Source organism: Sesamum indicum, linkage group LG7, assembly GCF_000512975.1.
Source record: "Sesamum indicum cultivar Zhongzhi No. 13 linkage group LG7, S_indicum_v1.0, whole genome shotgun sequence".
Classification (NCBI taxonomy): Eukaryota; Viridiplantae; Streptophyta; class Magnoliopsida; order Lamiales; family Pedaliaceae; genus Sesamum; species Sesamum indicum.
This window is the reverse complement of record NC_026151.1, coordinates 2,904,970-2,927,563: the sequence shown is the minus strand read 5'-3', so window position 1 is coordinate 2,927,563 and position 22,594 is coordinate 2,904,970. Positions and strand designations below refer to the sequence as shown.

Below are 22,594 nucleotides of genomic sequence, written 5' to 3'. Positions count from 1 at the left end.
AACTAAAAATATTGAAAAAGCGGCCAAACATCACAAAAAGTTAGATTTGCGAAAAATACAAATCTGATCTACTTATGTAATCGAATTGATCTAACACAAATTTGCTTAAAATAGCTGGATTTCAGATTTATTTCTAAAGACTGCTTCTATTCCATCTTACCTTTTCATAAACTTATAGTAGAATTCACTTTCTAAATAGAAATTATGCTTCAATTCAGATATTTCACAGTTGTAATATTGTTGCGATAAATGTAGGGGTAGTTTGTGTAATGATGTTAATGTTAATTTTTCAAAAAAATAAGTGGTGGTTTGTATAAGTGATAATAATATTTTGATGGGTGTATATATAATTATCTAAAAGATATGGATAATTTGTGTAAACGGGCCATAGATCAAGGGGTATAAATGTAATTATTCCAAAAAAAATAAGGAAACGAACTTATTTTGTGATTTAATTACATCGTAGTTCTCCAATTTGGCCAATCCCAACCTTAAATCACAGAGTAATTAGAGAAATCCAATGAGCTTCTATGATGTTTGATATAATTACGAATATCTTTTTTTATTTAAAAGTTTAGAAATACCACTGGATGTTTGATGAAATTATTGACATCAACTTGCCCTTGCCACAACTTTTCTCTTCTTAAAAAAAATAAAAATTGAAAATTTGTAAACAAATTGGATGAAACGTATGGAAAATTTTGAATAATTTTAAAAAACTTGTCACTTAATCTATTAAAAAGTTTCATACTTTTTTTTTTAAATAAGTAAAAGTATAATTTATAATCCACGATGACATTTTGATCAGTTTATCACAAAATATGGATGGAACCTAATGGAGAGTAATGAGTTCGGCTAATTGTCGGACCACCGTCAAAATCAAAGAAATATTCATAATTTTTCGAATAACGAGAAGATATTCATAATTATACCAAAGTTATTCTAATATAAATCAAGTGATGGTATGACTACTCACACAACTCCAATACAATTCCTGTAGAGAAAGTGGTTCCTGGTTATGAAATTTGGATTATACAATTTTGTTTCTATTCTGATGATGTCCGTAATCCGACTACTTGAATCCTCAATTGCCTGCACTTTCGGACAATTTCAACAACTTAACAAATCAAGAAAAGAAAAGGTGTATAAATACCACCCTTTTCTCTTTCATTTTATCACATACTCAATACCTAATTCTTTAAATTGCAGATATGCCAATCTCCAACTCCTCTGCTGCTTGCCTCATCTCTGCCTTCCTCTTTCTCTCTCTTACTCAAACACATGAAAAGGTGGGTTTAATTTTATGGTTCTTTTTTTTTTTTTTTTCTTTTGGAATAATTACATTTATACATCGTAATTTATAGTCTGTTTACATAAATTATTCCTATTTTTTTATAATTACAAATGTACCCTCCAAAACATCAGCATCAGTACACAAACTACCCTACTTTTTTGTTGTCAGGATAATTTCTGTAATTATGCAAAAGGCAAGGATGGTTTGTGCAAACAAACCATAGGTTAGGGGATGTAAATGTCATTATTCCTTTTCTTTTTGTTCTAGTTTTTATGGAGTTGAGAAATATAACTCCAGTAAGGCTCCATTCAGACGAATAGATATGTATCTGAACGTAGATTTAGAAAAAAAATTTCAAATAACTATACATTATGAGATTTAAAATGTATCCCGATATTGCTTAAAATAAGAATTGAACAGTTTCAAGTCTTTTTTAAGGTAGAATTATTCATACAAGCACAATAAATTTAATGTTATGAATTTAAATTTTTTAATTCAAAATATAAAGTAATTTATTTAAAAATATTTGCTTTTTCTCTATTTTGCAGGTCATCAACAGCGATGGGATGGGACAGTACTCTTTTGCTGACATGAAAATAGGTTAATTTATTATTATCAACAACATATTAACATTACTTGCATCTAACTAATCTAATCACAAGTACTGCCACCCTACGTCTGATTATTGATATTTTATCTTATAGATTACTTCATTTATATAGGTTGTGTATGTAGAATATATATATATATATAGAATAAAAATAAAACAATAATTTGAAATAGAGTCTTTCAAATCAATTTATAAATACACGTCACATATATAAAATTCAAGTTATCGGTATATATAGAAAAAGAGATAAATCCAAATTACCCCCTAAAATATTAAAAAATAGCAAAAAAAACCCTGAAAAAAAAAAAGGCAAAGAGCCTCTACAACCTTTTAATAAAGAGACATATTATTACCCTTTGTGTTGAGTAATATAGTTCACTCGCCCATTTTTGCGATTGATTTAGCTATTTTGGTTTCTAAGTGGTCACTTTTACCCCTAATTACTAAATATAAAAGTTGAAAAATATTATCACTTTCTCTTTATTTATATCGCCCTCTCTTCTTTGGGAGGTTTTCTTATATGGATTCTATGTATTTTCTATGGAAATATGTGCAAATTGTTAGTAATTAGGGATAAAAGTGATCAGTTACAGACTAAATAGCTAAAATCAACCGTAAAATGGATGAGTAAACTACACTACCCAGCGAAAGGTATTGACATGCTTCTTTATTAAAAGATTGGAGAGGCTCTTTGACCCCTCTTTTTTTTCTCAAAGCAAGTTTTTGCCTTTTTTCAATATTTTAGGGAGATAATTTGATTTATCCCCTAAAAAATACTTTATGTACATGATGTTCATACACAGATTGCGGGAAGGAATGTACTCGACGATGCCAACAATCATCGAGGCAGAACGTGTGCCTCCGGGCTTGTGGGACGTGCTGCGCGAGGTGCAACTGCGTGCCGCCAGGCACCTCCGGCAACGCTGACGTCTGCCCTTGCTATTCTAACATGACTACTCACGGTGGCCGGAAAAAGTGCCCCTGAAACTTGCTAGCTAATAACCTCATTTTCCCTATATGTGCTGTATTTGTATTAATAATTGCACTCCATCTGGTATTGAGTATTTGTCATGTCCAATTTCAAGGTTGATTCACAGAATTCTTATGTGTGAGAATGTTTATGGAAGAATGCATTGATTATAACAAGTTGAATGTATCGAGGATGTCTTGCTTAAGTAGTAGACTTGGACCTTTGAGTCTCACAAATATAAGTTTGTTTGGTTGTGTTTTCAATGAGATTTTTTTCACTTTTTATTGTTTAGGTAGGTGGAAATTTGTTTGGTCAAGTCATTTTTAGTGATAATGCATTTCTATTTTAATTCTCAATTTGAAATTTATATAGGTTACATGGGCTTGTCATAGTTGTCTTTCTGTCACATCAAAAATACATATACTTATATTTAATATTCTCACACCTATATACCGATATTTGGAAACAACTAATCCAAACATATTCTCAATTTTCACACAAAAATCAATAAAGCATTTCTACACATTTTCAATTGTTGGAAACTGAAAATGAAAATGAAAACACAACCAAACGGGCTCTAAATGTTTGTCTATAATTATAATTCTCTGTTATTTATTTGTTCATTTGAATACAATCTTGGGATGATTATATTTTTTTTTTTCTGAAATTTGATATAATTACATGTAAATACTTATATTTTGAAAAATTATATTTAATACCACTTAAGTTTACATCGCTCTAACACGTATTAACGGGTGAAGATGTATAAGGATAATTTGATTGTAAAAAAAATTATTGGACCTGTAATAAGTCAATTTGAAATAGACATGAATGTTTAACCAATTTTTTTGTTAATATTAATAAATTTGGTAAATTTTGATTAACAGATGAACTTATTTGTTAGATGCAAGCAAATTTAAAAAATGTTAGATATAATTTTTTATATTATATGGAATTTTTATGTAATTACATCAAATTTCGAAAAAAAAAGACTGCAATTATAGTCTTTGATTTGAAATAATTAGTGTATCCAATTATTTTTTTATATTTAAATGTATATATTATTTGATATGGGATTTATATATTAGTTAATTTTTCTTATTTTTATTCAAAATGGGATGAAATCAACGCACTTAGCATCACCAAATTACACCAATAATGTAAAATTTATTTGGCCAAATTATGATCCTATAATAACAAAAAATTATAAATTTGATTCCTACTAATATGAATATTAATTTATTCTAATAATATTTTTTAATTTATTGTAATAATATTATTAATTAATTATATATATTTGACATTGATAATTAATACGTAAACTAAGCATGCGTGTGGGCTTTGAGTTGCCACAACTGTGCGGATCCGTTGTACAGCTTTGTCCAACTGAAAAGGCCCAAATGTAGGCTCAGTCACAGCTGCTCCCCAAGTTAAAACACTTTATATCAATTGCGATTTGGGTTTAAAATAATTTAAACATCTGCTATATTATAAATGAGTAAATTATTAAATTATTAAAAAAAATTAATAATTTATTTTTTTATATTTTTTAAAATAAAGCAATTTATCCCCCTATTTAGAATGGTAAAATACTTAATTTTAAAAAATACAGGGGTAAATTACTAAAAAAATTCATAAAAAGATAATTTGCACATTTATAATATCACATAAGGTTAAATTACCTTTTTTCCATTACGATTTTCTTTAACGCATATTAACGTTAACAAATATGCAAATTAAGATATAAAATATTGGTTAGATGAAAATTATTTATGAAGTTAGGATATTCTTTTAAAATTATCTCAGCAATTAATAATCAGACCACTTTTAGATATAACAAGGAAGTACGATGGTGTTTGGCTAAATTTATAAGTTTTCCAAAATATTTTATAAGATGTTTGAGAGCTTATAAATTCTAAAAAAGTATTTGGTAATTTTTTTTAAATGATTTTGGAATCTTATAATTTTTTTACAAAAATTAAATTTTTTGACTTTTTTAAAAGCATCTTATAAGCTCTATAAGATTAAATTGTCGTTAAACAAAAATACCCTTATTCCCCGCATACTCTCCCTCTCGGGGAATTTATTTAATAAATGTCAAAAAAAGAAAAATTAGTAAAATAGGGTGATTTTGAAGAATTTAGAAAATTAAGTGGCACCGGTGCCACAATTTTTATAAAAAAAAAAAATTCTCTATGTCACCGCGATGACATAGATTTTATTAAAAAAATATTTTTTAATGTGCCACCGCGGTTAGCCACTGCGGTGACACAGAGAATTTTTTTTTTTTTTTATAAAAAATGTGGCACCGCGGTTACTGACTGCGGTGCCACTTACTTTTCTAAAACATTCACAATCATCCTACTTTACTAATTTTGTTTTTTTGGTATTTTTTTAATAAATTCCCCCTCCCTCTCACATACACGCATACGCTCTCTCTATCTATCTCATTTTAAAGCATTTTATTTAATTTTTTTAATTTGAAAAAGAGAAAATAGTGTATTATTTAATAATAAATTATTATAATTAAATATAAAAAATTTACTGAGAAAATATACATTTAAAATATTATAAATTATACAACTAGAAATAGTTATTGATAAAGAAAATATCAATTATATATATGTTAATATTCGACTAGCAAAAATTTATGTAATAATTTTTATTTTTTAAAAAAAAAATTATCTATTATTTTTTTATTTGGAGTTAAATTAATGTGAACTATTTATGAAAGTATTTCATAAATATTTAAATACAAAATATGTCAAGGATTAACAACTTATTTGATTCAAATAGTAGCATGTCCTTTTTTGTCATTCTATAAATAAAAGATCTTATAACGCCAAATATCCTAACATTTTATCAAATATGAAAATATTTTATAAGTTTTACCATTTTATTTTATCCAAATGGTTTGGGAGCTTATTTTTAAAATAAGATCCATATCTTATAAGCTCGTAAGAGCTTATAAGATGTTTTAAAAAAAGCTTAGCCAAACACTGTCTAAGTCTCATTAAAGCTTATACCGACATCACTTACTCTTAATAAAATTTAGGGATAATTACACTCTTCTCTCCTGAGGTTTGGTGTAATTACACATAGGTTCCCTGTGGTTTAAGAGATTACATCTAGCACATCTAAAGTTTGCTTCCATTTAACAAATAAGTCTTTCTGTCAGTCAAAATTCACCTAATTTGCTGATATTAATAAAAAAATCTATATTCACCCCTGATTGACTTATTACTGACTTACAATAGGTCAAAATAATTTTTTTATGATCAAATTATTCTCATAAGTCTTCAGGTGTTAATGCTGGTGAGGAGGTATATATTTATCGTTATAATGATAGTTTAGTTCAAAAAAAATTATTTGACCTGCAATAAGTCAGTATAACTCAATTAAGGATAATTATTAATTTATATTTAGCTTTGTCATTAATATCAATAAGTTCATTAAATTTTGACTAACGAGTGAACTTATTTCCTAGACGGCAAACCTTAGAGGTATTAGATATAGTTTTTTAAACCATAAAAATTTAAGTGTAATTATACCAAATCTCATAAAAAAAAAAACAAAGGGTGTAATTATCCTTAAAATTTAAAGTTGGATTGGCTCTATCTCACATCTCGAAGCGTCCTATCTCTCTAGTAGGGTAGGAACTTAAACTTGTCCTCATCGTCTTAAGTTCTGCTCCATCTCCATCAACCTCCAAAATTGGTGGTCCAATCTAGAGGTGAGAATTGGACTTAAACACGAATAATGGGAAGAATTTTTAAAATAATATGTCGATTCAATTAATATATTAATATAATTAAAATTAATAAATAGATTGCAGTATTTCAACAAATAACTAAAAATAAATAAATTATATTAACGAAACAAACACCCATACATCCGATGGGGATTGAACTATGATCTCGAATTTTTTTCTGGGATTTGAATATTGAGTTAGAGTGTGAATAATTTTATTTGTGAGTGATATATTTGAATATTTTATTTTTTGTTTGTGGAACAATTCATTAATTATCATTACTTGCATGATCTAATTGATTGGGAGGTTAGAATAGTCATTTGAGTTGGCACAACTGAAATCAGAATCGGCGACACGCAGCGCGCATGACCCTCACGCCAACCTGCAGAATGTAATAACTGAAATATCATTACACTGCAAGCCGAGTACACCGTCGCTGTCCCCCTCCCTAAAATCGCCGATTATTTCATTTCCTCGCCAAGTTCTCAAGCAGGTATACAATATACATACACATCGAATGGCGACCGTCGGTGTCGGCCGGATTTGCATGAACACACGTGTGAATTGACATTCGCTTACGTGGCTGACACGTCCTACTCTTTCACGGGTCTGAGGATCCGGTTAATAGTAGCCGACCCGTCGGGTCTGGAATGACGTCATTGACTTGGACAGTTATAAATTACAATCGTTATTTGATCGCGATTTATGTTCAGAAATGCAATCGGTTGTTTCGTTTCCCCGTCTGTTGAGGGACGAGTGAGGGGACTCACAATAAACACTCTGAGTGTGAGTTTTCAGAGTCAGGTACTCTTATGAAGCTGATTCTGAGTTCTTTCCTGCAAAGAGTTTGAATTGGAAGACTGTGTCTTCATCATTGCATTGTTGATTCATCAATTTCAGCATTTTTCTTCTGTAATCTGTCTCTTCTCTCTCACAGAGTCGGATTCTCCGAGCTAAAGTGGAAAGAAAGGTATCTTGAAAAAGGAATTTTTTTTATCTGGGCTCTCTTCTTTCTTTCGGTTTTTGCAGTTTTTATTGTCATTGAATGGTTTCTTTTAAGTTCTTCGCTTCTTTTCTCTGGTGCTTTACTGAAGCCCAGATGTTATAAAATTTCCGTTTCTTTCAGATATTGGAGTAATGGGTATTTTTGAATCGAAGTTGTTATTAATGCATATCGAAGAGGAGAAGATAATTTCTTTTTTTTTTTTTTCCCCTTTCTGGTGTTATGATTGAGATCTTCATCAATTTCAAGAATTTCTAATACTGATGGTGTTACCTTTTTTTCTTACTCTCTGTTTAATTTCCCGTATTTCTTCCAAGTCTTTGAATTTCCATACCTCTGTGTGTGTGTGTGTGTGAAAGAGAAAGTAAAGTGTGAGAGTGCGAGAGAGTCAGTAAATGAGTCCTTTTATTGCGTGAAGAGAACCTGATTCCTTGAACATCCCCCCAGATAAAAAGGACAGCATCACTTTTCTTTTCTCCCCATCTTTTCCCAACAAACTTGCCTTCTCTTCTCTCATCAGTTTCCAATATTCTCCTTCTCATTGCAGTGAAAATAAAGAAGAAAAGATTCTTTTTCAGCAATGATTGAAGAAACTCAATAAACCAAGCAAGAAATGCAACTCTGCAATCTTCTTTCTTTTCTGGTTTTCTCATTCTGCTGAGCATTTTTTTCTAGAAAACCCGAAAGTTTACTCTGATTTTTGAAGATCTGAACCCGTTCATCGAGTTGGGACTGAATCAAGTTTGGGCCTTCGAGGCAGCTTTGGAGTGAATCCCATGTTTCATTGTCTTTCTTTATAACTTTTGTGAAGATAAGGACAACACTGAAGAACTGAAAGCCTGCATGTAGAAGATTATTATTGTCCAGTCGGTTGCAATAAGCATTTCTTGGTAAGATCATCAAATTCGCATCTGTATGTCTGACGATTAAATTACCGAAAGATCCTCGATTTCTGGTTTAATTTACGGTACTAAATTACAAAAGGACATTGCTGGGGTTCTTGTCTTTATCTGCGTGATATTCTTGTTTGGTGCCATGTTTTTGGTGTCTACAATACTGAGTTTTTGTAAGCTACGTGTCGCATTATATTCTTCTTTTTTATCTCTTTCCTTCTTTTGTTTTTCGTGTTATCTTTTTCCTATTGAAGTTATCTCCTCTTGTTAATAGAAGTATTCAGTTCTGGAGGTTTAGACTGCAAGAGAGAAAATTCTGCCCTGCTGCTGTTCAGTTGAATTCTGAGTGGAGAAGTGTGTGAAATGGGTTCTGTTGGATTTGGCGGTGAAGATGAATCTCAGCCCAGTACGAGTAATGGCAAGAAGTACAAGTTACCCAGGACGGTAAAGACTTGTTATAAGCTTATGGATTAAAGTATGATTTTAGAATTTTTGTTACATTTATGTATATAATATTAATTTTTATTCGTGCAGCTTCTGGAAGGCTGTGGTGCAGTTGACCATGCCTCTGTTCCAAGGAAGCTGCGATCTGGTGTGCATTTACATATGATGATTTGCTATGATGACTGTTTAGTTCTTGTCAATTGGGATGGTTGTTTGTGTTTTTGGGAAGATTAGTGGGAGCCCACTGGTTCAATTAGGTTCAGCAATGGTGGGTCATCCGAGAAGTTTCCTGTCTTTATACTATGCTTGCTGGTGTGCTTTGAAGTTTCAATTTTTGGTTTCCCTTTTTCTTTTTTTAGCTTTTCTTGTTGGCAATGGAAGATTCTGCTTTTTACTTTTTCTGAGATAGTGAAGCATGTACTCTGGAACGAGCGAAGGTGAAAACTTTTTCACCGTGGTGTAAATTTGACTCTTTCGACATGACGATCATTTTCTTCTTGTCTGAGGAAGACAAATGTTTAGATTATCAACAGAAAATGAATGAATATGGAGGGAATCTTAATATAAGTATGTATTTTTATGTGTATTTTTAAATTATACACTGATTTAGACATTTCGAGTGGATCTCTTTCTGCTTGGTGGTCTTCCTTCGCTTCTCTTTCCTTTTGAACAGTTGAAAGATTCTGTGTTATTTAGTTCTTTCTATAGAATTAAAGCATGAACAATAAATTACCAGCAATTGGTTGCATAAGCTTAAAATGCAATTTAACTTCTTTTCCCGACCAGAGAACATCAGTTATCTAATTGAATAATAGCTTTCTGTCACATAGTAACAGTGTTCAATTAAAAACACTTGAGTTTTGTATAAACCCTTTATATTTGTTCTGGTTTTTATGTTGCAGCCATCAGGAAGCGGGGATGCGAATCTGTTATACCACCTTTGCCAATTTCAAAGAAGCAGTATAACGTGTCTAATGGAGTTGAAAGATCTAGAAAGGATGGCGTGAAGAAATCGAAAACGAATATGGTTATAAGATGCTGTTTCTGAAACTTTAAGCTATACTTTATCAATCTACAAACAATCCATGATTGAGAAATCAACTTAGAATCCTTCATGTGATGAGCGGAATAACTTTGCAGAAGCAAGGACATATCACCAAGGATGAGGAAGAAGTGGCTGAAACGTTATATGCTTTGGCGGGCATGTTCTCTGATGCAAAGAAGGATAATATGCCAGAGTTGCAGGATGAACCACCAGAAATAAAATCTCCAGCTATACCTGAAGGGGGGAGCTCGAGTGCAGTTGCAGGTTTGCTTTATTATTTAGTTTTCATGTTTCCTCTCATGTCTTCATTTACTTGCTTATGTGCTCTACCATTCTAAATGCCACGGTGAACAGATACTGGCATTCAGGCACTACAAGAGGAGTCTCATAAAATCAGCTCAAAAGTCACTCTTGAAGCTGCTTCACATTCTCCAGATGTAATCGATTCAACCTCACAAGTTCTCAGATTCCAGTTTTCAGGTGATGCTCAACAGCATCAGTTGCCCTCTAACAAGCAGCCTGTCATAGCTAGCAGTTCTGGAGTTCAATCTGATTTAAGTCTGGATCGAAGGTGCATTTCAAGTTCCTTCTGCTACCCTCAACATTTATATCTCTTTGCCTCTTAATCCTAGCCTGTTATTGATCATATGGCAGACCAATGGTATCAACTCTGGACATGAACCCGAGTGGTGAACGAGCAATTGCCCCAGACCAAGTATGCTTCAAGAATTTTGTAGTTTAGATTGTGTCTTCTTAATAAATACTGTATCTAAAATGGTGTTTTGGATGTTTTTCAGGTTACAGCTTCTCAAAATGGCAAGCATTGCTATCCCATGGATGACAAAAATAATGGTAAGTTTTCAATTGGATGGTATTCATTTACCGGCATGATTAGGTTTTGGAAGTGGCTTTTTTCATGTATGGTATCATATTTTGGTAATACTTATGAGAATTGATGAGCTTTGATTTTTTAAATTTCTGCAACAGGAGCTCTGAGCTCTGGAACACAGGGATCCCGCATTAGGTAATAAATTCTATCCTAAAGCATACCTCAGTTTCTTGTTTTGCAAATAGATATTATGCTTCTCATGAACTCATTGATTTAAGATCATCCACTCACAGAATTTCTGCCTGGTTTGAGAACACAAATGATGCCTCTCAGCTTTGTGTAACTGAGAACAGTATTACTGCTGAAAAGGTATGCTGTACTGTTCCAAGATTACAATGGAAATATCATCTAAATGAACTTCCCAATCTTATCGGGATCTTTCTTTGCTTTCTGATGATTCAGTGTACTCAAGCTGCTGCTGGATCCAAGAGGACATGGAAAAGATGTTCAGTACACGTCCACATAAGTCGCCTTATTAAGGTCTTGCAAGTATCAGAGAGAAAAGAAGGGTTACTGGAAAAGCCTACTCGACTAACAACTTGTGGAGGGGCAGAGCTACGGCCTCCAGTGAGTACCCACAACCAAATGACGGGGATGAACAGTGGTATGCCTTTTAATGGCGCTACTTGTTCTACTGCCGAGAAGGATTCAGCTGAAATCCAAAATGATATTCTTTTGCATAAAAGGCCCCTTCAAAATCAACCACTGGCTTCTGAGACCTCTTCTGCAAAACAGGTGAGTTCATTCCCAGCACCATCTGAATTATAGTTGTTGATTTATCTAAACACAAAAGTCTTGCAGGGCTACAATTTCTTATCTTTGGGTACCGGAGTTGGTGGTTTGGATGCAAGTGACTGCATGAATAGGGCAGGACATGGTCATGAAGCGCCTAAACAATTTCATGTGTCATATATGCAGCCGCAAAATCATTTGCCCATGCTTTTTTCACTGTCCCAGAATGGTTATTCCTCCTCTACTTTCCATGGTCATAATTCAGCTCTAGCAGGGCAACAGGTGCTTGCTGGCACTCCCTATCAGTTGTCTTTATAGTTCTCTGGAACAGTCTGGAATAATCCTGCTCGAATATTTTCTTGAAAACATTATAACGTTACATTTTTGTTAACCAAACTGACAAGTATTTTAGCTCCTAATTCATAGCATAATTAATGATATTTGACACTACGGGTGTTTTGAGGTCTCCTTATCTTTACATGTTATGTATCATTACAACAACCAACTTTGTGCTTGATTAATTCACAGGTACAGCTTCCTCAGTATCTTAGCAGCACAGTTAACAGCAGTTTTGCAGGCGGAACGGGACAGCAGCAGGAGTCACAGCAGCAGAAATGGGCAACTCAATATAATAGTGGTAAAGTTGGTTCCCCACATTTACCAGACTGGAAAAATGTAGGAAGAGATTCGTCTTCCATGCTCAACTATGCTCACGCTCTGTTTCCACACTTGCATGCTGCTCTGGGCTCGAAGTATCAGCAACTCTCACCTCAGCAACAGCAGCAGCTTATGGCTATCAATTCATCATCTTTGCCTCTTTCAAGTGTGAAGAGACAACATAATCTACACATCCCTTTGGGATTTGAGAGAAACAGAACTGCAATTTATCCTGAAAATATACCGCAATTGCAACTGCCCTGCAACCAGAACCTCTGAAATTGATAAGTTACGGTTAATTGTGCTTCAGAAGGAACTATCATTAGTTCATTTTTTCCCCTTAGTTATGTATGAATACACTCATCACTTACCAGGCTCTATAATGTCGTATCCGATGCAATTGGTAGCATCCTGCTGTTTACTCCTGGCTTATTTTCCACTTTCTTTTTGAAGCTTTAATAATAATTGGCATTTGGCATAGGTGCTTGGTAATAGCTGATGTGAAACTTACAGGAATGATCAATCACTCTGGAACAAGATGTACGTTATTTTCTATAATTTGAAGGTAGATATTCATTTTGAATTGATTTTACCTGCAATAACAATGAGGATTTCATAAAAGAAATATTTAAAAGCAGTTCAAGTAAACTTGGTTTTACGAATACCCAGCGACTTAAACTTGGCTTATGACTTAAGGATGGGGATTGTTGGAAGTTGTTCGTAATGACAAACTGATATTTTACATAGTCAAATAACACAACATAATCAGATCATGCATACATCTCTCTCTTTCCCATAGGAAAGTATGTCGATGCTAAATCAACTGAATTTCTGCGATTGCAACCATAAGCAAACCAATCAAAGAACATTCAGCAAACAGAAACCTTTACGAAAATGATTTCCCAATATCTTAAACAAGACTTCTCATTTCCTAATGTTGCAAAGAATGTGGCTTGATTGACCTCATCAACGTTGCTGCTTGAAGAGAACCGTTATTCCTGCTTTTCCAACTCTCCCATTCTCTCTATGATTGCCTGTGGTAGTAAATAAAGAGAAGGAAAATAAACAAAAATAAATGAATATCTCATGTTCATTGAACTTAACGTCTATCTATAGGTTTCATGAATAACAACATGATGGAGAAAGGTGCAAAAGGAATATGCTCGCATACTAAAAATGTAGAAAATGGGAGGATAAACAATATAGCTTTATCTATAAGCAGTATACTAACTTCCTGGTGGGTAAAGCTATCAATACTTTCACCAACAGTGGAGGTCATTAAAGGTTTTACCTTCTTACTTGTTTCTTGGAGTTCCCCAGCAAGGATGAACTCATCTAGAATCAGGTATACCTTTTGAAAAGCAAGGAAAAAAAAAATATGTATCAGCACATGTAATAGCACGCATTCACCAATATCATGAAAAAGGATTTTCATAGTGATGTTACATTATTCTCTTCCTCTGCCTACCCAGCACTAAAATGGTGAGAGACAACGAGACAAATCTTCTTAGACAAAGAAGTAGAAAGGATCCATTGACAATTAAGTCTCCCGAACCATTTGAACTAAATCCATTTGTTTTGCAGCTTTCAAAGTAAAACCTACCAATTGGCATCATAAACTATAATCTACAGTAGCTGTGTTCACTGTATTCCGACTCAATCAAAAGCATTGCAAAAAAGAAACAACTTAATAATGAAATATATCAACTTCTAAAGGGCTTCCCAAGATGGAGTACTCAAAGCATAAGTACAAACTTGTTATATTGAGACAAATAACTCTTCTGGGGTTACCCTAACACTATTGGTTAGTTTTACGACAGTTGTAAGGTTCATATAGAGTATTATTCAATACAGAAACCAGGCCAAAGGCAGGTCCTACTCCTAGCGCGTCCTAACTTTTTAAGAAAATAGAGAAAAGTGAAGGATGCAATCTAGTGTGCATGAATCACAAAAGTGAGCAAATAAAGGAAAGCAACATTGAATGCAAAGCCCAATATTTCACATCCACTATGCAGGAGATGCTTGATTAAGAAGAAAAATGGTAGATCAATTGACTACATATCTCGGGTTGCAAATTCTCATTTAAGTGCAAATAATCACTTGGAATAGTGTACACCCCAAGTCAGTAGAAACAGGAACTGCAAAAGCACAACATACCTTGTGGAAATTAAATACTAAATCTAGCTCGCATACATTGCTGAAAAAATGATCCAGTATCTCCACAAACAAGTGAATGCTTTCCAAATAAGCTAATTCATTGTCTGTAATGTCTACACACAGTGAGAAAAATAGCCCAGCATATCGCCTGTAGATAACCTTGTGGTTTCGGAACTGCAAGACAAATTGTTGACCATGCATCATGAGTCGGTACGATGCCAATTTGAAGAAATTATTGAAATAGAAAGCCATTGAAATCAATTAAAACACACAACTATATGTCAACTCTGTTCGAATACTATGGTTACTTTCGGAAGGGCAAAGAAGGCACCCACAAATGCCTAGTGAAGTAGCTGGACACAAGAAAAACAAACGACAACTTCTCATCATCTCAAATTACACAATCTTTGTTCGCCATACTTCTACCGTCTTAAAACAAAATTTAGTGCAACCCAAGGCAGCCAAACTCTTTAACCTCTCCTGCTCCCATGCTAGAAATAAGAACTCTCTACTCAAGCTCAAAATCAAGAATTTCATTTAACTCGAAGGAACCAGAAAATGGCATGCAAGCATCTATAGGTTTACCACAATAACTACCATAGCTGCAATTTTGTACAAAAACTTAAACAACTAACAACAAAATCGCAATTCTCAATTTTGTTGAAAATCCTAATTGGATACTACTGCACCCAGTTAAAATTTACTTGATTCTTCTTTTACAGCTTTGATTATCACTGCCGAAATCCATGAAAAAACGATAAAATTCTTTAAATATTCATCATTTATATTCATATTAAGAAGGGCTGTACAGAGATCACACAGTTAAGCAAAATTTGATATCCAAAGACAGTGAAAATGCTCACCTCCACAAAGTTGGTGAATTTGGGATCCCTATTCACAACCAGACGATGAACCTACAATGATCAAGTGGATTAAAAATTTTAAAAAATTACATAAGCTTGAAGCCCTCGAAAATTGAAACAGAATTGGAAAGGAACTCGAAAATCTTCTCCCATAAAACGAATTACCTCGTACTCAACCTTATGCTTCTCGGATTCCTCGAGAGGAATGTAATACTTTGCCAGTCGAGTTTTTCCTTGCCTGTTCTGTAGAATTATGAATCGGATCTACAAATTTCAAGAGAAAATATCAAATTTGTAAATGCGGAAAATCGAAGCAGAGAAATTTCAGAATGAAGTTGGGCAAATAATTAGAAATAGCAGATGCGAAGGATTCACCATATTGGAGAAATTGAGCGAGCACGGAAGATCAGACTGTTGCAACCGCAGAAATGTTTGAATATAACAAAAAATTTATGTCTCACTAATACTCTTTTGACAATTTGCTTTGAATAGATTGATTCAATGTTCTCGATAATAAGGCGATTAAATTATCAAAATATTCTAAAAATATTAGACTAGGGTGTTTATTTGTGTGAATTATAATAAGAAGATAAATTATTTTTTAGATATCCTTTCAAGAATTTCCTCACCATTTGATCTTATAATTACCATAATATGGATTGATAAGAAACATTAATATTATTTTATATTTTTTAAAAAATTATACATATATTTCTAAAAAATATTAATATCTTTGCACAAATTATCTCTAATTTTTAGTTGTTATGCATAGTTTATGTAATTACATAAAAAATAGAGATAATTTTGTACATAAATCAAGAGTATAAATATAATTATCTCTAAATAAAAAATCGGTAAAATTATATTTTTAGTTCTATAATTTTAGTTATTAGCACTTTTTGTCATGTGACTTTCTTCAATTACACATTTAATCCTTTTTTTTTGGCAGATTTAATCTTATACTTCACAGATTTGGTCAATTTTTTTACAGATTTAGTCCTACTTTTACAATTTTGGTCCATTTTTTAGGCCAGTCCGTTTGGCCAGAATGCAACGTCGAAAGCACCTCACCTGCCACGTAACTAGAATTTTTTATGGCTTTTAAACCAGCAATGGGAAGAAATTTCCCCAAATTATACCCTAGCTCCTTCATTTCAACTACAACACTTAACTTCATTTTCAACGACAAAATATGTGCCTCTTTTTGAGCCATTTGAGCAAGGGGTGAAATCACAAAACGGGAAAATATTTGTCTTTTTTGAGCCGTTTTTTTATTATGATTAGTATTCTGCAAATTCAATACATAAGACCCCCCAATTCACACAAACAACAGAGATTCCATACCTGAGTTTCTACCTTGAGATTCTACGCACAAAAATGGTGGGAGAAGAGAAGCAGCATCAGATGATGCAGAATTTATTCGGGGACCAATCAGAAGAAAAAAATGAGGTCGAATCCGAGCACTAGTCCAATCATCAACCTGACTATGTCTGCGTACGAGCGATTTTCATCCCTTTGTCCCCCTTGCCAAAAGAGGCACAACAATTTCATGCAATTTTTTTCCTCTTATATGGAAGAAGAAAATTAAAGGAGCTAGGGTTTAATTTGGAAAAAAATCCCTCTCCGTTGCAGGTCTAAAATCCATAAAAACCTATGTGGCAGATGAAGTGTTTTTTGACGTGGCATTCTTGAAAAATGGATTGGCTGAAAAATTTAACGATGAATCAAAATTGTAAAAGCAGGAGTAAATCTGCTAAAAAGGGACCAAATATGTGAAATGCTGGAACACATTTGTTAAAAAAAGACTAAATATGTAAACCAAAAAGTTACGGGGTGAAAGATACTAATAATCTAAAGTTACAGATTTAAAAATGTAATTTTGCTTAAAAAATCAAAATGGTTTATGACTATGTTATAAATAATCAAAGCACGCAAATGAGATCTTTATAATTTTAGAATCCAACATTTAAACAAAACAAAAAATTAAAATTGAAGAACAAATATTATGAGTTGGAATTTGAATATACCAAAAACATTAATGTGCGATATTATTGTAAAAGTTGTGTTTATATATTAAATGAAAATAAAAGATGCAATATGATTTAAAATAAAAATTTAATCCGCTAAAACAATGCCTCAAATCACAACTTAACAAACTTTATTCTCAATCACCCGGCCCTGTTTCTAACCAGAATAACATTACAAAATTGCAAAAACTATCTCTTCTACACATAAAAATGCTCATGCAACAACAAATGGTGGGCAATGAGTTCAAAGCTCAAGTTCAAGAAATCAATGTTGATACATAGAGTTTGTAGCAGCCAAGAGAGCAGCTCCAATGCCAGAGCCATCCTTTGAGTGTTCTATAACTATATTCTTCGATATCTCCGGTCCCAGAAGCTCTGTGACGGCATCTTGGAGGTAACTCCTGTACTGTGGGTAATGCTCGTACAAGCCGCCATCCATGGCCACCACCGTCCTCTTACCAAAAACAAGGCCTCTTGAGTCGTCCTCCATCTTTTGGAGAATCCCAACTATTCCTGCGCCTGCCAGCCGCCCGCCGCGTTTTGCTATTGTATCACAAACGTCCACTACAATCTTCCTTGCGATCAAATCGGAACTCACCTGATATCAAGTCAAAGACATTTTTTAAGATCATCTGTGATCGTTGGCATTTTTAACAAGTGTGAGGTATTAGTGATGTAACGAACACAAAGTGCTTGTAATTAGCAATAATATAAGGGGTAATTTGCTTTACCCCAGTGACATCGTGGAGGATTGACCCAACTACTTCAAAATCCTTGGAAGAGTCTTGCTGCATGGCACATATATCTGGTGTTCTACACAATACAGTTTAGGGGTATATTAAGTATGAGTATTCGTCTGTTACCTACTGTCTGCTATGTATCATCTTAATGTTGAACAAGAGGATCGAACCTGAGAGAAAACGGCATTCGAAGCTTTTCTGGATCACAGTCACCAAATAATCTAGCATCTTCAGCCATTTTGAGCAACACTCTTCTCACAATTTCACCGAGATACATGCCAGATATTGTTTTCTCAAATATCTGTTTTCATTGTATACGGTCATTTTAAAGTTAAGTTCACTTATAAAAGTGAAAACAGCCGTACATATAAGAAAACTGCTAGCTGGAAAGAGAAAGTTACCTGTTCGCCGGGGTTAATACTCTCAGCATCCATTTCTATGTCAAACTCAGTCAAGGGAAGGCCATTTGAGAATGCTCCCCACTCGGTGTTTACAATCTATGGTTAACTTCTATGTTAAATGATAACTCCTATTAAGTAATCATGAAATTTCAGCACAAAGAATTTCAAATGCTGCATATACCGTTCTTCCAGATTTTGAATTTGGGCCGTGCAGCTTAGGGATGGCATCGATGCGTTCCACATAGCAAGCATTGGTTCCAGTTCCTAGAATGACAGCAACCATCACATCATCGTCCCAGTATCTAGCACCAGCTAATGTTCCGACAGTATCATTGACCTAGCTTAATAACACAAAATTTGCAAAAAATACACAAGTAGTGAGGAAGGACCTGGGCCATCCTAGGTCCACAATAAATCTGAGGATGATGTCTTAATGGATGAGAATGTACCAGGGCAGACACCCGCATGTTTAGCCCCTGCCTCTTCATAGCTTCATTCAAGCAAGCAACTACGTCTTTTCCTGCCTGAAAAGAGTTCAATAAAAGTAAATGGTGAAACGAAAATTTCTCTAGAATATTTTAGCTCTGAAAATGCTAGATTTTGCTAAGAATCAAAAGTGGGAATATGAAATCATGATAATATATCTTCGTTTGCCGGCATAGGTAACATCCATCAATTTGCTTTTTGATAGTACTCCATGTGAATCACGATTGATCCCAAGGAGAAAGGTAAAACTTTTAACCTATTCACTATCTGAGACAGAGTTTGAAGCACAGATTAGTAGCATAAATTCTTCAACCTAACAACGTGCCAAAAGAATGGCCGTCTAAGCATGATCATGATATACTCCATCTTAATTCACAAGTTATGCAACACCTACAACTCTTATAAGCCAAATCCAGATATAAAAACCTTCCGCCTGTACAACTAGCTGCCCAGAATGACATAACAACGAGGTCAAAAATTTAAATTTGTGTGGCCGAATAATGAAATACTAACAGTTCCAGAGACTGCAAATCCCTTAGTCCACTTGATGAGGATGCCTGAGTCAATTGATGTCTGCTTCACTGGAAAAGAAAAAGTAAATCCTAACTCCCTCGTCCTTCCCTTGGGTAGACAAAAATTTCCGGCTTCTTTTTGAGCAAATTTTTCCAGCCCAGAAGCAATGAAATCGAAGAGCTCCTAAATAGCACAACAATATACAAATCAAAAGGTCAGTTTCATAAGTACAGAGACTATTAGCCAGGATCTTCTCAAACCTACCTCAGAGGTCCCAAACATTAATTCCTGAGGGATAGAAACTTGCTCAAATTCTGTCTCGACCACACGTTCATCCTTTCCTCCTAACTGCACTCTCAGCACTCGGAAATTTGTACCACCAAGATCCAAAGCATAGAATAATCCCTTTTCATTCCTTACAAAGACATAAGAACTAAACACATCAACATCGTTGCAACTTCCAATCATAATCTATTTCAGAAAGATCAAATTATGCATAAAATCTCAGTCAGCAATCAAGTAAAAACTAACTTAGTTCTTACACAATTTTATCTGTCAAAGAATTGCATTGGCCACCTCGGATTGAATATTATCCAAGTTAATCAGTCTTTGATATTTGAACGTAGAAAATAATACGATGAACCCTACTTATTAAAACAAAAAAAAAACAGATTTTGCCCACTTTTCATCTCAGTCTGAAGTAGAGAAGAAGTTGAACTACTAAGATCATGAAGTCAGATGTAAATTTAAAACTCTACTGTAAAAAGAAAAAAAAAATTGAAAACTCAAAATGAACGTCGAAAAATGCATACCCCGTCGGCAGTGCATCAACGTAGCTAAGAATCATCTTGAGATCACTGCCACCATCCACCTCCAGCCCAGCCCGCATGTCAGCGGCCATGGCATCCGCGACGTGGCGCAAAACGGGCAAAGGTGTGGCGCAGTCCCTCTGCAACTTAATGAGAATCGGAGCTGCTGAGACCGTGTTGGATGATCGGACGCTCATCACAACTCTAGGCCGCGGCGGCCATCCAGCTGATCGGCCGGAGTGGAATGATCGGAGGGCTGGTGGGGTGACGGCGACCGACATTGTCGGGTGAGATCAAGAAATGTGTGGGCTGGAACTGAACAAGAGGGAAAAAGCAGAAGAAGTTGGATGAATAATGGCTCTATAGTGAAGAATGTGAAGCTTTATGGGGTTTAAGACCCACACACTCTTTATGGCTGATGATCGGACAGTTTGTAACAGTTAGTTAGAATCCTTGAGAAAATATTGAAAACTTACTTATAAATAAAAATTTATTACTCAAATCAAATTTAATCGGACCAAATTAATCATAGAGCAAATATATCATAATTGCTATATGATCGAACCAGATCAATTATTTTTTTTAAATTGTATATCAATCGCACAAAAAAATTATTACACTTTTAGATTTGAACAAATCCAATTTAAATTAGAATTTACTTTATAAATATTTTTTTTTAATTTTTAACTTTGTTGTGCGTGGAACTTTTTATTAATAAAAATATTTTATGAGTGTGCACAATTTAAATGTTAATATATATTTTTTTTCTTATTTATCATAGCACGACGTAAGTCTAATTGTTACGAATAGTGAAAAATATCTAATGCATTGACGCGATTACATTGAGCAGAATTTCAAAGAAATTTAGGAAAATAAATATTTTGTGGCAGTTAATTTCTCATAATTAAAGATTTTAGTTTTATTAGAAAATTGTTTAACTCAGCTATTTTTGTATTCATTAAAATAAATAACGTAAAATTGGTTTTAGCTGGGTAATCACGAAATATTCATAAAAAAAATTAAAAGAAAAATGGTGGGAACAAGAATGTAGGTAGGTGCAGACAGGTTGGGGGCGGAGAAGACGATGTAGGCGCAATATATTGTTGTGTGTTTCGGCAGTATCGGTGATTTGAGTCAGCAGTTGTCGGGGAACACGTATTGGCTGACAGTTGAGATATAATAGGAGGGGGGGCTAAAAAATAAATTAAAGAGATAATTATTCTCACAAAATTACATTTAATACTTGTAAGATTTATTTTTGCCTAATAAATAATTTTTTTTATTAGCCAAAATTTATTGAGATTTTTTTATATTAACAAAAAATTAATGGCAATCAATACTTCCCCTCATTTGGCTTATTGATGACTTATTGTAGATCAAACAATTTTTTTGTTACTAAACTACCTTTATAGTTGTGAACATATACATTCTCATATGCATTTACATGTGAAAATGTATAAGAATAATTTAATTATAAAAATACTTATTTAACTTGTAATAAATCAATAACAAATCAACCAAATTATCCGGTCTTTTGTTAATATCGTCAAATTCAATAAATTTTGACTAACGAATAAACTTATTTGTTAGACGGAAGAAGAATTCATTAGTGTAATTATCCTAAAATCAAATTAATTGATACTTAATTGAAATCGATTCGTTAAAGCTCATTTGAATTCGATATATTAAACTTAACCTACCAAATCTAAACAAAAAAATTTATTCATTAAGCTTTTAAGCTCGGTTTAATTAGTACAAAAGTAATAAAAAGAATTATATTAAAAAATATTGAATTACTTAAGCTCAACTCGTGTTTAATGTAATTAAAATTCGTTTGAACTCAATTAAATTTATAACCAAATTAAATTCAAATGTAATTTCACTAGTTATTTAATAATTCAAATAAACTTGAATAACGATGCATTCAACTCGATTGGAATCCGACACAATTTTGGATAATTTTGGGCTGGTTAGCCCAATATTAGGGCCCAGCCACATTGGATTTGGATATTAGTATTGGACTCCACAGAAGTTGGGCCCAGCTTAAACACAGATGATTTTTTTTAAACAACTTAAAGAATAAATTAATTGGGGAGTACTTTTTTTTTTTTAACCCCCGTACTCAATATATTCACGTACACCCTGATTCAAACACAAAATTTTCAATAAAAACTATTGAGCTCAAACCATTGGGTTGTCCCCCAAGACACATAATGAATGGAGCATTTATTACTCATAAAGTCCAACGATGCTTGTAGGATCACCCATTTTGAGTTATTTGATCGTGTTGATTACGCAAATCACCTTTCA

The 22,594-nt window shown here is 33.4% G+C and overlaps 4 protein-coding genes across 13 annotated transcripts; 2 read left to right on the top strand and 2 right to left on the bottom strand.

The window, feature by feature from the left end:
• Window positions 990-3,230, top strand: LOC105166039 (snakin-2-like). Its single transcript, XM_011085248.2, has 3 exons — window positions 990-1,289; window positions 1,843-1,894; window positions 2,708-3,230. Exons 1-3 carry the CDS (start codon window positions 1,212-1,214, stop codon window positions 2,887-2,889), a joined length of 312 nt encoding a protein of 103 aa, XP_011083550.1. The 5' UTR covers window positions 990-1,211; the 3' UTR covers window positions 2,890-3,230.
• LOC105166037 lies at window positions 7,294-12,709 on the top strand. Of its 10 annotated transcripts, none has more exons than XM_011085244.2 (15): window positions 7,294-7,429; window positions 7,563-7,595; window positions 8,440-8,518; window positions 8,796-8,965; window positions 9,056-9,113; window positions 9,868-9,992; window positions 10,106-10,274; window positions 10,365-10,581; window positions 10,665-10,725; window positions 10,808-10,862; window positions 10,998-11,034; window positions 11,133-11,208; window positions 11,302-11,634; window positions 11,701-11,913; window positions 12,160-12,709. In XM_011085244.2, exons 4-15 carry the CDS (start codon window positions 8,885-8,887, stop codon window positions 12,565-12,567), a joined length of 1,833 nt encoding a protein of 610 aa, XP_011083546.1. In that variant the 5' UTR covers window positions 7,294-7,429; window positions 7,563-7,595; window positions 8,440-8,518; window positions 8,796-8,884; the 3' UTR covers window positions 12,568-12,709. The 10 variants fall into 10 exon arrangements, with proteins under 10 accessions (XP_011083546.1, XP_020551071.1, XP_011083542.1 ...); XM_020695412.1 differs by having other exon boundaries at window positions 8,335-8,518; XM_011085240.2 differs by having other exon boundaries at window positions 8,304-8,518.
• Window positions 12,993-15,836, bottom strand: LOC105166036 (AP-2 complex subunit sigma). The gene is made up of 6 exons (XM_011085235.2): window positions 15,684-15,836; window positions 15,474-15,572; window positions 15,309-15,359; window positions 14,446-14,619; window positions 13,580-13,639; window positions 12,993-13,322 (listed from the first exon to the last, which is right to left on the bottom strand). Exons 1-6 carry the CDS (start codon window positions 15,684-15,686, stop codon window positions 13,281-13,283), a joined length of 429 nt encoding a protein of 142 aa, XP_011083537.1. The 5' UTR covers window positions 15,687-15,836; the 3' UTR covers window positions 12,993-13,280.
• On the bottom strand, window positions 17,419-20,699 carry LOC105166035 (hexokinase-2, chloroplastic). The gene is made up of 9 exons (XM_011085234.2): window positions 20,288-20,699; window positions 19,740-19,890; window positions 19,476-19,658; window positions 18,926-19,000; window positions 18,658-18,813; window positions 18,477-18,572; window positions 18,246-18,376; window positions 18,067-18,148; window positions 17,419-17,933 (listed from the first exon to the last, which is right to left on the bottom strand). Exons 1-9 carry the CDS (start codon window positions 20,563-20,565, stop codon window positions 17,601-17,603), a joined length of 1,485 nt encoding a protein of 494 aa, XP_011083536.1. The 5' UTR covers window positions 20,566-20,699; the 3' UTR covers window positions 17,419-17,600.

What these genes read in the sequence shown, in the direction of transcription:
- LOC105166039 (XM_011085248.2), top strand. Translation starts at nt 1,212, where the DNA reads ATGCCAATCTCCAACTCCTCTGCTGCTTGCCTCATCTCTGCCTTCCTC. An exon ending in TTACTCAAACACATGAAAAG is followed by an intron (nt 1,290 to 1,842) that starts GTGGGTTTAATT and finishes TCTATTTTGCAG; the next exon opens with GTCATCAACAGCGATGGGAT. An exon ending in TTTTGCTGACATGAAAATAG is followed by an intron (nt 1,895 to 2,707) that starts GTTAATTTATTA and finishes GTTCATACACAG; the next exon opens with ATTGCGGGAAGGAATGTACT.
- LOC105166035 (XM_011085234.2), bottom strand. Translation starts at nt 20,565, where the DNA reads ATGTCGGTCGCCGTCACCCCACCAGCCCTCCGATCATTCCACTCCGGC. An exon ending in GATTTGCAGTCTCTGGAACT is followed by an intron (nt 19,001 to 19,475) that starts GTTAGTATTTCA and finishes AACTCTTTTCAG; the next exon opens with GCAGGAAAAGACGTAGTTGC. An exon ending in TCCTCCACGATGTCACTGGG is followed by an intron (nt 17,934 to 18,066) that starts GTAAAGCAAATT and finishes ACTTGATATCAG; the next exon opens with GTGAGTTCCGATTTGATCGC.
- LOC105166037 (XM_011085246.2), top strand. Translation starts at nt 8,885, where the DNA reads ATGGGTTCTGTTGGATTTGGCGGTGAAGATGAATCTCAGCCCAGTACG. An exon ending in GATTTAAGTCTGGATCGAAG is followed by an intron (nt 10,582 to 10,664) that starts GTGCATTTCAAG and finishes ATCATATGGCAG; the next exon opens with ACCAATGGTATCAACTCTGG. An exon ending in GAGCAATTGCCCCAGACCAA is followed by an intron (nt 10,726 to 10,807) that starts GTATGCTTCAAG and finishes GATGTTTTTCAG; the next exon opens with GTTACAGCTTCTCAAAATGG.
- LOC105166036 (XM_011085235.2), bottom strand. An exon ending in AATTCACCAACTTTGTGGAG is followed by an intron (nt 14,620 to 15,308) that starts GTGAGCATTTTC and finishes TTTGTCTTGCAG; the next exon opens with TTCCGAAACCACAAGGTTAT. An exon ending in TAGTATTTAATTTCCACAAG is followed by an intron (nt 13,640 to 14,445) that starts GTATGTTGTGCT and finishes GCTTTTCAAAAG; the next exon opens with GTATACCTGATTCTAGATGA.